General features: G+C 42.3%; 1 protein-coding gene across 1 annotated transcript; it reads left to right on the top strand.

The window, feature by feature from the left end:
- The first annotated feature begins 5,146 nt into the window (after positions 1–5,146).
- On the top strand, positions 5,147–13,460 carry LOC136550425 (COP1-interacting protein 7-like). The gene is made up of 10 exons (XM_066541992.1): positions 5,147–5,538; positions 5,626–5,805; positions 5,898–6,000; positions 6,094–6,124; positions 6,607–6,661; positions 6,888–7,040; positions 8,093–10,097; positions 10,409–11,717; positions 12,729–12,812; positions 12,982–13,460. Exons 1-10 carry the CDS (start codon positions 5,480–5,482, stop codon positions 13,044–13,046), a joined length of 4,044 nt encoding a protein of 1,347 aa, XP_066398089.1. The 5' UTR covers positions 5,147–5,479; the 3' UTR covers positions 13,047–13,460.
- The last annotated feature ends 411 nt before the right edge of the window (positions 13,461–13,871 follow it).

The raw sequence follows: 13,871 nt of genomic DNA, 5'->3' as shown, positions 1-13,871 counted from the left end.
CCGGCACTTGGTGCTCGCGCTTGTGCCGACTGTTGAGCCCAGGTAGCGCCTTCTCGCGCCTCGCCACCATCGGCCATGGCGCCACCGTGCTCGGCCGCCGTGGAAGGCACTCTTCCTCCCTTTCTCCTCCCTGCCTAGCTACCTGCCCGCGTTCGCCAGCTTCTCGCGAACCACATGCGCTTGCTCGCTTGCTCTGGCATGGCCGGTAATGGCCGCCGGCCTCGTTGGCCGAGCCGCGCCGCCGCGACGTCACGGCCCCGGCGTGGCCTTCGCCTCGGCCGAGCTGGGCCGAGAGGCCATGGGCCGACGCCCGGCTAGGCCGCCTCCCTTTCCCGTCGCACGGGCCGCGCAGGCCAGCTACCCTACTATAAAACCTTCATAATCCTTGGTGTCACTTATTTTCGGTTATGTCGGGTAAGTCTAGCTGAGTACCTTCTCGTACTCAGGGTTTTATTCCCACTTGTTGCAGATGGGCAGATGTATTACGGCTACTGTATCAACTGCCTTTATCCTGCGATGGGTGATGATTAGGACCATGGGCATGGTCATTCCTTACGTCTCGTCTGATGCTTTTGTTGGAGATGATCATTCGCTGGCACTATATTTGAACTCCGTGTGAGTGGGTGTGGTTTGAACAAATGGCTTCCGCTACTTTTATTCGAACTTGTTTTGTAATAACTATGTTTAAACTCTGATGTATCTGAGATGCAAACTTTTATGTAATATGTGATGGTGACCGCTAAACTTATTACGATCTTGGCTGGAATGGAAGTTGGTTTGAAATCCTTCGTGATTTCACGGACTACCGGGTTATACGGGCTTAAGTTTGCTAAATCGGCTGCTCTGACGGATAATTTTCTTACTTAATTTCGTATAATTAGTCGGTTCTGTTACATATTTATTTGTTTGTTATTTTTATTTATTTGGTTGCTTGGAATCATCTGCCAATGCTATGTGGAGAGGGGTGCCACCTCATTTTAAATGGCGAGAGATGTACTAATGTTTGGGTCCTTTGTTCTTGAGAAACTTAACCTCGTGAAGAACACCATGACCCCTATTTTAATCATGGAAGAAATAAGGTTAAAATATTAGTCTTCCACTAGGTTAAATAATTTCGGACTTTGTCCTCTGTGCTGTGCAGGAGGACACATATTCAATCTATGGCATTTAGTTTGAACTTTGAAGGGATTTTGTTACCACAGATGAATTTTAAGAGCAAAACCTGATTCATTTTCGGAACAAATAAATGTGCATTATTATAACTTATGAGTAATCGATCTATATGTGTGTTTAGCAAGTTCGGTAAACTATATAGTAGTAATATCAGTTGATACATAAGCATATACAATTTAGGAGAAAATAAAAACTCTAATTTGTACCATCATGAGTTCATAATTGCACTTTTGTTCGATTTGGTTTTGTTGACCCGTACACGAGTAATGAGTTCATCATTGCAGTTAAACAATGCTAACAAGACGCCAAGTTCTAGTACTCGGCAGGTGATCAACCCAAATCCTGGTGTTCACCTACTCTGCAAGAAGAAGAAAAAACAATATGAAAAGGTGGTGGAACATTGCAATCTCATGAGCACAAAACTAGCACCTAGACCAAGCCGCACTTGCACTGTTTTATGGAATTGTGGTGCAGTACTGGCGCCTTTACGCATCACATCGGTACAAATCATTGTGGCGCCAACACAGCACTGTACAAATGTCGGTTTCCAGACCCCATCTTTGAGAGCGTGTTTAGTTCAAGTAAGTTGGAATTTTGGGTCACTGTAGCACTTTCATTTTTATTTGGCAATTAGTATTCAAACATGGACTAATTAGGCTCAAAACATTCGTCTCGTAATTTCCCACCAAACTGTGCAATTAGTTTTTTTTCATCTACATTTAATGTTCCATGCACGGACCGCAAACATTCGATGTGATAGGTACTGTAGCACTTTTTGGGATTTTGGGGTGGTATTGGACTTCTGTTCCTACATCAGCAACGAATAAAATTTAAGAAACTAAAATTCCACAAATCATAACAGAAACCACTTAATGTGAATACGTGTCAGGATTCAATGGATTACAGAAGGATGTGATATGTAATTAGATCACATAAATTAACTAAACAAAATAGCCACCGCTACGTGGGACGGTCTGCCCCTAGTTGCATCGTGCAGGTTACTTCGATAACACACTTATGTTGGTCATCTCCTTCGACGCAAAAAGGTCTTTTGTTCAGCGGAGGCCCTATGTGACACTTTTGCTATCTTTGATCAGGTGGATGGGTTGCCACGAGCTATGGTGTATGCGAGCGAATCATGGTGGATGTAATCGGCATGGCGACGCCTAGAAAGCAGCTCCTCACGTTTCAGTTTGGCGGCTAGCCTTGCATGAAAGGGCCTAGTGCGATGTAAGACATTATATCGAGAGTCCATGCAGATAGATCTTATGGTGTTACAACTACATAGTTTATAGCGAATTGGCAATGACTAACTTACTATGGGACAGTTGACTTACCAGCTTTATTGTCCGGTTATAAAGATGGTGGGCGGTGTTACAACCAGCTAGTTGTGGTGTGGAGCTTGTGTAGTAGTTGATCAGTGATGTATAACATACAAGGGTGGTGAGTATAAGACAATGTTGTGGGACGCGTGTTGAATTTCCATTTTAGGGAGCCGGTGCCATTAGTTGGTTTAATTATTTCGGTTGTTCCTTACCTTTGTTATTGTTGCTGCTTCTTAACTCTCTGGGGCTATTGATTTGTTGTATTGCTTTGTTTGGGCCTTTTCTTATTTTCAATACAATCGACATCTCTTATGTCTGATTTGTTTTAAAGAAATCATTAAACAAAACTAAAGTAATGGATAAATCAGAGTTTGTTAGAAATCTTGAGGCAGAGTCTAGTGACTCGAGGTGAAAGAGACTGCGTTGGGTGATCTGTGAGCTTAATGTGCCAACTACCCCGCGTCATCTTCTTCAGCTAGTACCACTATTACCCTGTCTCAGCTTTTCCGTTTCCCAACCTGTTCATATGATTCCAAACAGTACATACAAAAGTAAAAATTGCCGAGCACATGCTAGTGGAGGTAAGATTAGTTAACAGTTATTGAGTGAACTAGAGCTTTGGATTCGTGCTGTTTTTTTTTTCTAGGTGTGACATGAACACGTACGTTGCCATTGGACACCACTGCTTGGATTGCATTTCACAGTTGTTTAAGTTGTTTTCACCGACAAGGAAGATGGGAAATTGGCATCGGAGTTGCGTCACCATGATTCGATATTCACTGGTTTCCTCATACTGTTTTTAAGCATCCGTACGACTTGTACATGCAATTATATATCTTTTTCCTTTCCTTGGTCCACTCGTTTTCTCCCGAACAGTCAGTCAACAGCAAGGCTTAGATTTTTGGGAATTTGTTTATAAAAAACTAGGAAAGGACTATGAGAGAAGATACTATAAAAGAAGTTTGGTGAAAAAGCATTTATTCTTCAACTATTAATACTATCAGTTAAGCAAGAATAGGTTAGTCTAAGCTATATTTGGAAGGGGGAAGGGGTGTATCACTGTTCAACTCTTTGGGCCCCAGTCTGTTTCTAGAACAATCATTGGCATGGCAAATTTCATGTTAGATGGCTTGTTTTACATGCAACGGCAAAAAAAGGGAATTAAACATAATAAAAAAGGGACGATAAAGTAATTTAATCCTTGTGAACCGAGCATGCCTTAGTGGCTTAGTTAGCTAGGTTTTTCGGTTGAGTGCTATTTCTTTAGTGGTAGTCGAGAAGTCCATATAAAACAACTATACGGCGACTTCATTATTTTCAAAATCTATCGGCTTATTCTCTTTGTGATGTTTATAGGGACGAGTGTGCATACGTTTACGTGAGCATCTGCGCATGTGTAGTATTTTCAGGAGAAAAGTAACTTAACTATTTTTACACCTTAAAAAAACCGCACCATTGTTCATTGTATATTGTACATATGTTATATTTTTTTCAGAATGTTGTCAATTTGTTTTCCTGTTTTGGTGCCCTATTAGCTTGAACTACTTCAGGAATACTTTTCAGCGAACGAACAATGTTTTTTCTCACAACAAATCCGCATAAGCATCATGTTTTCGTTTCGCTGAAATTTGGCTTATACAAGGGGTGTACTCAGAAAGGCAAAAACTACAGAATTTGCGAGCTCATGCTTGAGGCTAGTATTTTCCATAGGCTAAGAAAAAAGTTATCGTGGGTATCAAATCAATTTAACAGCCTAGTAGTCCTACTATAAAATCTTAAGATAACTCTCATGAAATCACATAGTAGTACTATAAAAGCTTATGGCCAAAGCATAATTAATGTACCATAAACTACCAATGCTTCCAGTTCACTCGCTGCACGGCACACTTCATTACTGATGCATCATGTTCGATAGAGATGTTAAGCAAAAGTGGAATTTGCTAATTTAAAATTTGGTGACCTAACATTTCTTGACCAATTAAACACAAATTTACACATTTATAGCTCCAAGTAAAAAAATTACAATATTTATTTAACCATAGTAATAATATATGTACCACCAGATGGTTCTTGTTAATTTCTTTATATCATCAAATGTGGTCCTTCTGAGACAAAAATCCCTCCAACAAACTTCAAAAAGCCAGGCCTACATCTTCTCCTGGAGCTGGAGGGGCAAAATGGTAAGCGCTGCAGTCCTCTTGATGCCGTTGCCGTTATATCCTCCAAGAGAACCAAAAGTCGCTGCCCTTCAGCTCCACCTACGTTCTTTTGTCCGTATTCCAGTCACAAAAAAGAGCTTACGCCTCGTTTAGTTCGATCCTAAATTCCCTAAAAGTGCTATAGTATCTATCATATTGAATGTTTGTGGCTCGTGCATGGAGCATTAAATGTAGACAAAAAAAAAAAACTAATTGCACAGTTTGATGGAAAATTACGAGACGAACGTTTTGAGCCTAATTAGTCCATAATTGAACACTAATTGCCAAATAAAAACGAAAGTGCTACAGTCGCCCCAAATTCCAAGTTCCTGAAACTAAACACACGCTTAACGTATAATCACACACGCACTTTAACCAAACCTCCAAAATCAAGCCAGTAATCTCTCTCAAATACCCCCAATTTTTTTCTTTATTTTAGCTTCTCCATTCCTCTGCAGCAGCCACCAGTGAGCCGAGAAGAGTCCACCAACACCAAACACGCAGTGGTGCTCTCTAGTCCTCTCTTCTTCCACTCCGCTCTTCCACCGTCGCACGCGCGCTCATCGGATTCGGCCGCGTGTCGGCGAGATCCGGGCCGCCGCAGCACGGTCCGGCAAACGCCGCCGACGCCGCAAGCCGCGATCTTGTCGCCGTGGGAGCTGCATTGACGCCCCACGCGGCCGTTCCGGCGTTTCTTGTGGGGTTGCGGCGCGGGGTGGAGCTCGTGTCCGGGATCCGCCAGATCCGAGCTCGCCGCCGGCGGCAGCAGTGGTGGGGGCCGCCATGGAGGCCGACGCGCCGCTCGACTTCGCGCTCTTCCAGCTCTCCCCACGGCGTCAGCGGTGAGAAAGGGAGAGGATGGGAAGGAAAATTCCATCCATTTGATGCTTTCGTGTGGCTCTTGTGCGCTAAATGCGGTCCCTGCGCAGGTGCGAGCTGGTGGTGTGTGGCAATGGGCGGACGGAGAAGATCGCGTCAGGGTCGGTGAAGCCGTTCGTGGCGCACCTGCGGGCTGCGGAGGAGCAGGCGTCGGCGCGGCCACCGCCGCCGGCCATCCGGTTGCAGCTGGAGCGGCCCTCCCCGTGGTTTAGCAAGGGCACCCTTGAGAGGTCCGCTGATTGTGGCTTATCCGGCGGTTCATGGGTTGGCGGTGCCGAAAAGATTGGATTTTGATGGATGTTTGGTTGGCCTGTGCCTCCAGGTTCGTGCGCTTCGTGAGCACACCGGAGGTGCTGGAGTTGGCGAACACCTATGATCTGGAGATGTCGCAGCTGGAAGGGGCCAGGAAGATTTATGCGCAGGGAGTAAGTGCCAAGCAATTGTTTCAGATGCTGGAGTGTTTTTCGCCTTCTGTTTCTTGATGCAGCTGTTGCTTAAAATTTCTGTACCTTGTTCAGGGCACTGGAGATGCTACCTCAGGTGGAGCTGGTATGTTCAGGGCACTGTAGGATGATTATGTTTTGTGTTTGGATTGCCTTTCCGTTATCAATTGGGGTTTGGATATTGTTAGCTTAGTTCATCTATGTTCATACCTGATAATGTTTCTCTGCATTTTTTTTTTATTTTGGGAATTGAGTCCATGTTAGCTTGAGTGACACTGGAATTTCAAATATCAAATTGATGGTAAAAATAAGAAGCAAAGAAGGAAAATATAGATGGGAACACAACTGGATAATTGATCCCCATGGAGTTTTAGGAGCTTTTGACTATGAAAGAATGCATCGGATAGCACCAGCTTTGCATTGGAAGCAGTCTATATCTAATTCAGGAAAGACATAAATACTGTAATTAATTGCTAACTGTTTGTGGTGTTAATGAATATTGATATAATGTTGCATTGTTAGTACGATCTTGCATATCTTCTGTTTCTGAATCTAGTTTATGTAATCTCTGGCTATGCTTATTGGCAGCTGAAAATGTTACAGCCGCAGCAGCGGCGGCGGCGGCGGCAGCAGATATTACAAAGTAAGCCCCTTTGTCATGTCTGTTCTTATTCAGTTGTTTCTTCTTTTCCACATAACTTGATCTATCTGAGTCAAGCATGACCTATCGAATCAGTTTGTTGTTACATCATAAGACATGCTGTGTGCTTTTCTTGTTAGGTCTGCTGCCCATTTATGGCTGTTGGCTGTTGCACTCTTGTGTTTTGTAATTTAATAGTTGCCAATTTACAAGTTCAATTCTTGTGCAGGAAAGAACTTCTTAGGGCAATTGATGTGCGTCTAAGCGCCCTTAAACAAGATCTGGCCGCAGCTTGTTCTCGAGCATCCTCTGCTGGGTTCAATCCTATCAGTGTATCTGAGCTGCTTCTTTTTGCTAACCATTTTGGTGCCAGTCGGCTGAGGTAATGCTTAAAACCTGCCGGTCTCATAATGCTGGTATATAGTTATAGCTTAATGTTGTTGCTCATAAGTATTTTTGTACCCGAACGAAATTAATAATCATATACGAAACTAATCCTGTAATGCAACGCAACACCACATTTTGGTTCCTCTTAAGAGTTGATAGACTGTTAAAGCAGCTGCAGTTTTTTCATAATTTATATCCTGTAACATAAGCGGTAATATTGTGTACAAGTTAGGGGGTGTTTGGTTTCCTGGACTAAATTTTAGTCCATGTCACATCGGACGTTCGGATGCTATTTAGGAGAATTAAATATGAGTTAATTATAAAACTAATTACATAGATGGAGGCTAATTTACGAGACGAATTTATTAAGCCTAATTAATCCGCCATTAGCACATATTTACTGTAGCACAACATTGTCAAATCATGGACTAATTAGGCTTAAAAAATTCGTCTCGCAAATTAGCCACAATCTGTGCAATTAGTTATTTTTTTCATCTATATTTAATACTTCATGCATGTGTCCAAACATCCGATGAGACAAGGACTAAAATTTTCCTGTAGAAACCAAACACCCCCTTACTCATTTTCTAGGTTATGTGAAGCAGGGAAGTCTCATTTAGGATATGTACAACCTCTAGTTGCATAGCAAAGGATAATTTAGTTTTACAACTTCCTTTTATTTAGAAATTTGAAAGCCATTACATTGCGTGGTAAATTTTACATGATTAGTTTATAAACAGTATGACATAATTAAGAAAGTAACAGTCTAGATTTGGGGAGATGTAAAGCGTAAAGTTAGAAAATTTACAATTGAATTTCGGGAAAGTGGGGAAGTTTGCATGGAGAGGAGGTTCTTTTAATTGGGATTACCAATCTGCTGTGAAATCTGTTGAATCTCTGTAGGCCCTCAATCCATTGTTACACTGCTGATTGCGATGGCAACACTGAAGTTATTCAGTGCCCACTCTGCTTTATATTTTCCCTTTATTGTCTTTCCTGTTGAGTAATATTTGGACATGTATAACAACATAAATTTGTTATGTTCAGCGAAGCATGCACGAAATTCATGTCACTTTGCCAGCGGCGTCCTGACATCAGTCCTCAAACTGGACAGCCAGCAGTTTCATCACACTGGAAGGTCTTTGACGATGGGAATGTCCGTGGTTCTTCCAGTTCAGACATGTCTATAGATGAGCCACAAGTTGATCTCGGTGAATCCAACAACAAATCTACAGTCAGTGGAAGTGGCTCTCAGGTCCACAGACTAAGCAACAGCCAAGGTTTAGAAGCCGCTGCAGAACAGCAACCCAAGCCAACCATCCAACAGGTAGTAGATAAACAAGAAGCAGAAACAGATGCGTCTCCTGCACCTGCCGTAGGAGGGCTTTCAAGGCGGCTGAGTGTGAAGGACAGGATAAACATGTTTGAGAGCCAGAAAAAGGAGCAGACTCCAAGTTCTGGTAACAGCAACTCAGCAGGTACTGGTAGGGTGGTTCCAGGTAAAGGTGAGCACCGCAGGGTTCCTTCTGGCGCCTCCATGGAGAAGTTAGTTAGAAGGTGGAGCAGTGTTAGTGACATGAGTATTGATCTCAGCAACAATGAGAGCAGTAACTTAAATGACAAAAAGGATAATGGAACTCCTGTCGGGACTCCAACGTCTACTGATTTGGAGGCCAATTCTAAAGTAAGAGCTAACGAGGACTCTAATGGACAGAAGGATTCAGTCACATCACACTCTTGGCCTTGTCAAAAGGATAATGTACCAATGGATCCAGCCACCACAGATTTGTGCCCACCCTCAACTTTATGTAATACACTTGCTCCTCAGAAAGAGAGTATATATGGTGATGGTGCAGAAAACGACATGGTTCTAAACTCTAGCATTGAGAGTGAGTCATCCTTTGGGAAAGAACCGGGGGTTATTCAAGGACACACAAGGATGACAAATCATGCTACTTCAAATGTTTCCACTCGAAACCGTCTAAAATCTTCTGCAAAGCCAGTTGAGGAAGCCTTGCTGAAAAATAAGGATATTTTAACTAGCGCAACGTCAGAGGAGCATGTCCGCATGATAGATAAGGAAATCACAGCTGTTGCTCATGAAGTACCAGTTGCAAGTGAACAGATTCCCCAGAATGATATTAGAGGTCTCCATACAAAAGATATTCACACTGAAGCAGAAGTGACTCGAAGGAAGGATCATCCTTTGCGATCATTTGGAAAGGTATCTGGTGGTGTTAATCCTAAACCAAAAGCCTCATCCAATTCCCGATCTAATGTTAAAGGCTCATCTGGTAGGGATGATATTACCTCTACAGAAACTGAGTTCCGTGACGCTAGTTTGCAGCGGAATCGTCTACCACGGAAGGCAGAGGATGTAGGGAGAAAGGTTACAGCTGGTTCTGATTCAGATTGTTCTGCTCGTCAGGGAACAAATTTGAGCAGGCAATCATCCATTACCGATCAGGAACTAAACTTGCAGGCTAGAGTGATGAGACCAGGAAAAGGGAACCAAGATCGGCATGGCGAATTACATATGAAGGCAAATGAGTTGGAGAAATTATTTGCTGAACACAAGTTAACATCCTCCCGACGAGGCAAACCTACAGATGTGCAGGTTGATAGCACACCTATGGTGAGTGAGGTAAAGCAGACAACGGTTCTTCATGAGACAATTCATACAAAACAAGTTGTAAAGGAGAGTATAACAACCAATGATTTTGATGCCGATGAGCTTCTGAAGATGGTGAATAATCAAGGATTTAACATTAGCACACCACAAAAACTTGGCATTCTAAGTTTAGAAGAGTCGAGAGGGAAGTTTTATGACCATTATATGCAGAAGAGGGATGCAAAACTGAAGGAAGACTGGAAACTGCAGAGAGAGGAGAAGGAAGCAATGTTAAAGGCTATGCATGAGAGTCTAGAACGGAGCAAGGCCGAGTTGCTAGCTAAATTCTCTCGGTCTGCAGATGTCCCTGACTCAACTTATGTTTCTCATTCTTCTCAGAAGATTCCTCCTTCGCGATCAGCAAGAAAAAATAAGGATCAGGTATTGAATTATATTTAACTTAATACACTTAAAAAGCAACTAAAGATTTTTTTGGTAACTGAATTGGTAACTGAAAATGCTTAACATGCACCTTGTGTGCATAACTGTGGGATTTTCACTTTAACTCATACGTTGCTTTGAAGTTCTTTGATCTAGAAAAGTAATGCCTTACAAAGTATTCATTCAAATTTTCACTATTTAAGTGCAATATGCAAATCTTAGAATCTTATAGTTGCATACAATGTTGTGGAGTACTGGAATAATGCAGAATATGGACTTTACATGCATTTAATTTCCTTTGCCATTTGCAGGTGGTTGACTCATTCTTTGTTGAAGAGGAACTGAATAGTGACTACCTATCTGGTGACGGTTCTTCCAGGAGTGCTGATTCCAGGAAGCATTTTTCAAATAAAGTTGCTTCCACCCAAAAGGTATCTGCTGGTCCTATCCATAAGCGTTCATCAAGGACTGCAAGCTCCGGTTATGCTAATCGCAGGAATCCACCAGAAAATCCTCTTGCACAGTCTGTCCCAAGTTTCTCTGACTTAAGAAAAGAAAATACAAAGCCTTCACCTGGACTCAGTAGAGCGACTGCAAGAGTTCAGCAAAAGTCTTTTGCCCGTAGCAAGAGCATTATTGAAGAGTCAAAGAGTATATTGAAAGAAGATCAATCGAGGAGGTCACAATCTTTGAGGAAGAGCCAAATTCCTGATGAGTTGAAGGACATTTCATCAGGGAATGAGGATATTTACAATTGGGCTCCCTCAAGAATTTCCAAGAACCAATCAGAGGGAGCTTTTGCTTACAGTGCCCGCAGAACGGGTCCACCAAAGCCTTTTCTTAGGAAAGGCAATGGGACTCACCCTGCAGCTGCCATGATGGCAAATGCCCTCCAGCATGGTGACAGTGGTGATTTTGAAGATCAGCAAGAGGATTCCCCTGATGATGCCAAAGAAGAGGAAGAATATGAAAGCATTGAAGAAAACCTTAGAGAAAGTGACTTTCCTGCTGATTCTGACAGTGAGAACCCAAGAGTGAGTCATGAATTTGGAAATTCAGATGACGCAGGGTCAGAAAATGGCGATGCTGATTTTCCAAGTGAAGCATCCGCGATTGGCGGTACTAAATTCACTGCTTTTACAGGAAATGTTCACAATCCAGCTGGTGATGTTCCAGCACCCTGGAGTTCTCGTCTTCCGCAGCTGTTCCCCTACACGAATGATAATTCAGATGGTGACGCTTTCGCTGATTCACCGTCGGGAAGTCCATCACCATGGAATTCTCATTCACTTGATGAAATAACAGATGCTGATGTATCTCGGATGCGGAAAAAGTGGGGCAGTGCACAGATGCCTTTTGCTGGTGTCAATGCATCTCAACAGCCACGCAAAGATGTTTCCAAAGGGTTGAAGAAACTGTGGAAATTTGGTAGGAAGACTAGAGGCGGTGATGGTTTAGTAAATGATTGGGTATCTGCTTCCACTGCCTCAGAATGTGATGATGACATGGAAGATGGGCGGGATCTGGTAGTAGGATCTTCTGATGATTTCAGAAAGTCTCGAATGGGCTATCTTGCTTCATATGACGGTTTTGTTGAGAACGAGGTTTTTGCTGAACAAGGTATTTGACTTTCTAATTTTCTGTAAAAGGTCTTTTCGTTGTCATTCAATTAGTTAGTATGCTTCTCAGAATACTATTCCCACAATTTATTTGCACTAGATAAAATTTAAAGAAATGGGTCCTTTCTAATATGATCATCATAGTCCTAAATTTTGAAAAAAGTACCTGAAGGTTCCAACCATATGTCTACGAGTTGGCAAACAATTATCTTATATTTATCTGATAACTTTAGATTTCTGTTCTCCATGTACCCGAACAAAATTGTAACTGTTGAAAAAACTATTCTGAGCATTACTCATATTCTTGCTGAGGTATATATACCTAGGATAACCTATTATTCTTGGCTCATGTTGTGCACACTAACCCTGGGCGCATTGGTTCTGCCTTATGGTTTGAGTAGTTCATTATATTGTCCACCCTTCAATTTGTTGAGAGTGAGTGACCTGGTAGACGTTCCTCTGTTAATGCACTTGTCTGCATTAATAATGCACATGTTATCTCGCTCCCTAGATCATGTTAGTGGATCCACACCCCATTTCGAATGTGTGAATTTTTAAAAAGAAAGGGAAAGAGGTGCTAGAGCTGTAATTTTTCCTATGCAGTTCCTGCACAATGCTATTCGAAAGGATCCAATAACTTCTTTTTGTGAGGCTGCCCTGCAATGGCTCGCGAGGAGTAAGATGGAACCTTTGAAACTGTTGACCCTAGTAGCCAGGCCCAAATGTCAAAATTGTTATCCCCCAGAAGCAGTAACTTCTGTGGATCATGATTGTATTGATGCCCAATGGCGACTATATATATAGAGACACAGGAGGGAAACCCTAAACTAGGGATTACACTAATACCCCTGGCTATTATTACCGTAACAGCACACTCACAGGGCTTTATTAGCTCATGGACTTCTGAATCTTAATGCACCTGTATATCCTTTGGTTACTGTCCAATCTTAGCTCTTGCCACACATTTTCCTTATTAAAGCACAAAAGCTTGACGAAGATTCTTAATTTGCAGAACAATCACTACGCAGCTCCATTCCAAACCCACCTGCAAATTTCAGATTGAGGGAGGATCAACTGACTGGAAGTTCTCTTAAAGGTATAAAACTTCTAAACATGTATATGCTTATGTTAAGTTGCTCATTAAATGCATATAATATGAAGATCTTGGTTCTTCATACTTATTCTCATGTATTTCCCACAAATTTATTACTTATTATTCTCGAAGTCGCAATCTTCTCTAAAATGTGTTATCCCCAAAAATGCAGCGCCACGTTCTTTCTTCTCCCTATCAACATTCCGAAGCAAGGGAGGTGATGCCAGACTCAGGTGATCCTCAAAGGACACCAGAGGTCGAGTGTATAAAACATCTTCCGAAGTTAGGTATGAGTATCAAATTTTCAGGGTGGTATGCGGACGCTGCTAGCTTGTGATTATATATATTGTGTATCTATGGCAATTCATATAAGCTGCCAGTTGAGCTCTCCATTGTTGCTGTTTGATTATTCTTTTTCCTAATATTCTTTACCTCCTGTGTAGAGTTGGACTTAAAGATCTATTGCAATCTGTTCTTTCAACTGGCCTAGAACTCCTGTATTTTTTCATTGTTTTTGTGATATATCTGTATCTCTCTCTCAACTTGTTTCTTGGTTCACATATATCACAAATTCAAGATATATGGTAATTTTGCCAATTAGAGCATGGAAACTGGACTTATTCAAGATATATGGTAATTCTGATGCAAGTATGCAATGGATGTTCAGTTTCTCTGATTCTATAGATGGACAGAATGCCTTCAAAGATCTGAAAAGGCTTGCCAAATTGCTTCCGGCTGATTGTTTTGCTTGCCCATTGAGAATCATATTCCATTCAAATCTTCATTGAGCCCTGGCGGTACAGCATCTGAAATTCGTGGGAGAGCATTGCATTCATCCAGGGTAACTGTCTCACTGAGCATATGGTTGTGTTGGTGCTACATGCTGCAGGCTTGTATCCTGTAGCTGCATGCATTGGGCAGTGGCTACAGCTACTGTGGGCCTGTTTGGTTGGGTCCCAACCCTTGGCCTGACCTGCTGGAGCCAACTTAGGCTTGTGTTGGTTGCCTGTAGTTGGGCTTTAGCCAGGCTAAAGTTAGCCGCCGTACGCCCCATAGTCAGGC

This window comes from Miscanthus floridulus, chromosome 4 (assembly GCF_019320115.1).
Source record: "Miscanthus floridulus cultivar M001 chromosome 4, ASM1932011v1, whole genome shotgun sequence".
Classification (NCBI taxonomy): domain Eukaryota; kingdom Viridiplantae; phylum Streptophyta; class Magnoliopsida; order Poales; family Poaceae; genus Miscanthus; species Miscanthus floridulus.
Note: the sequence above shows the minus strand (reverse complement) of the source record. Positions and strands in the feature narration are given on the sequence as shown.

What these genes read in the sequence shown, in the direction of transcription:
- LOC136550425 (XM_066541992.1), top strand. Translation starts at nt 5,480, where the DNA reads ATGGAGGCCGACGCGCCGCTCGACTTCGCGCTCTTCCAGCTCTCCCCA. An exon ending in TTTGGTGCCAGTCGGCTGAG is followed by an intron (nt 7,041 to 8,092) that starts GTAATGCTTAAA and finishes TGTTATGTTCAG; the next exon opens with CGAAGCATGCACGAAATTCA. An exon ending in CAAGAAAAAATAAGGATCAG is followed by an intron (nt 10,098 to 10,408) that starts GTATTGAATTAT and finishes TGCCATTTGCAG; the next exon opens with GTGGTTGACTCATTCTTTGT.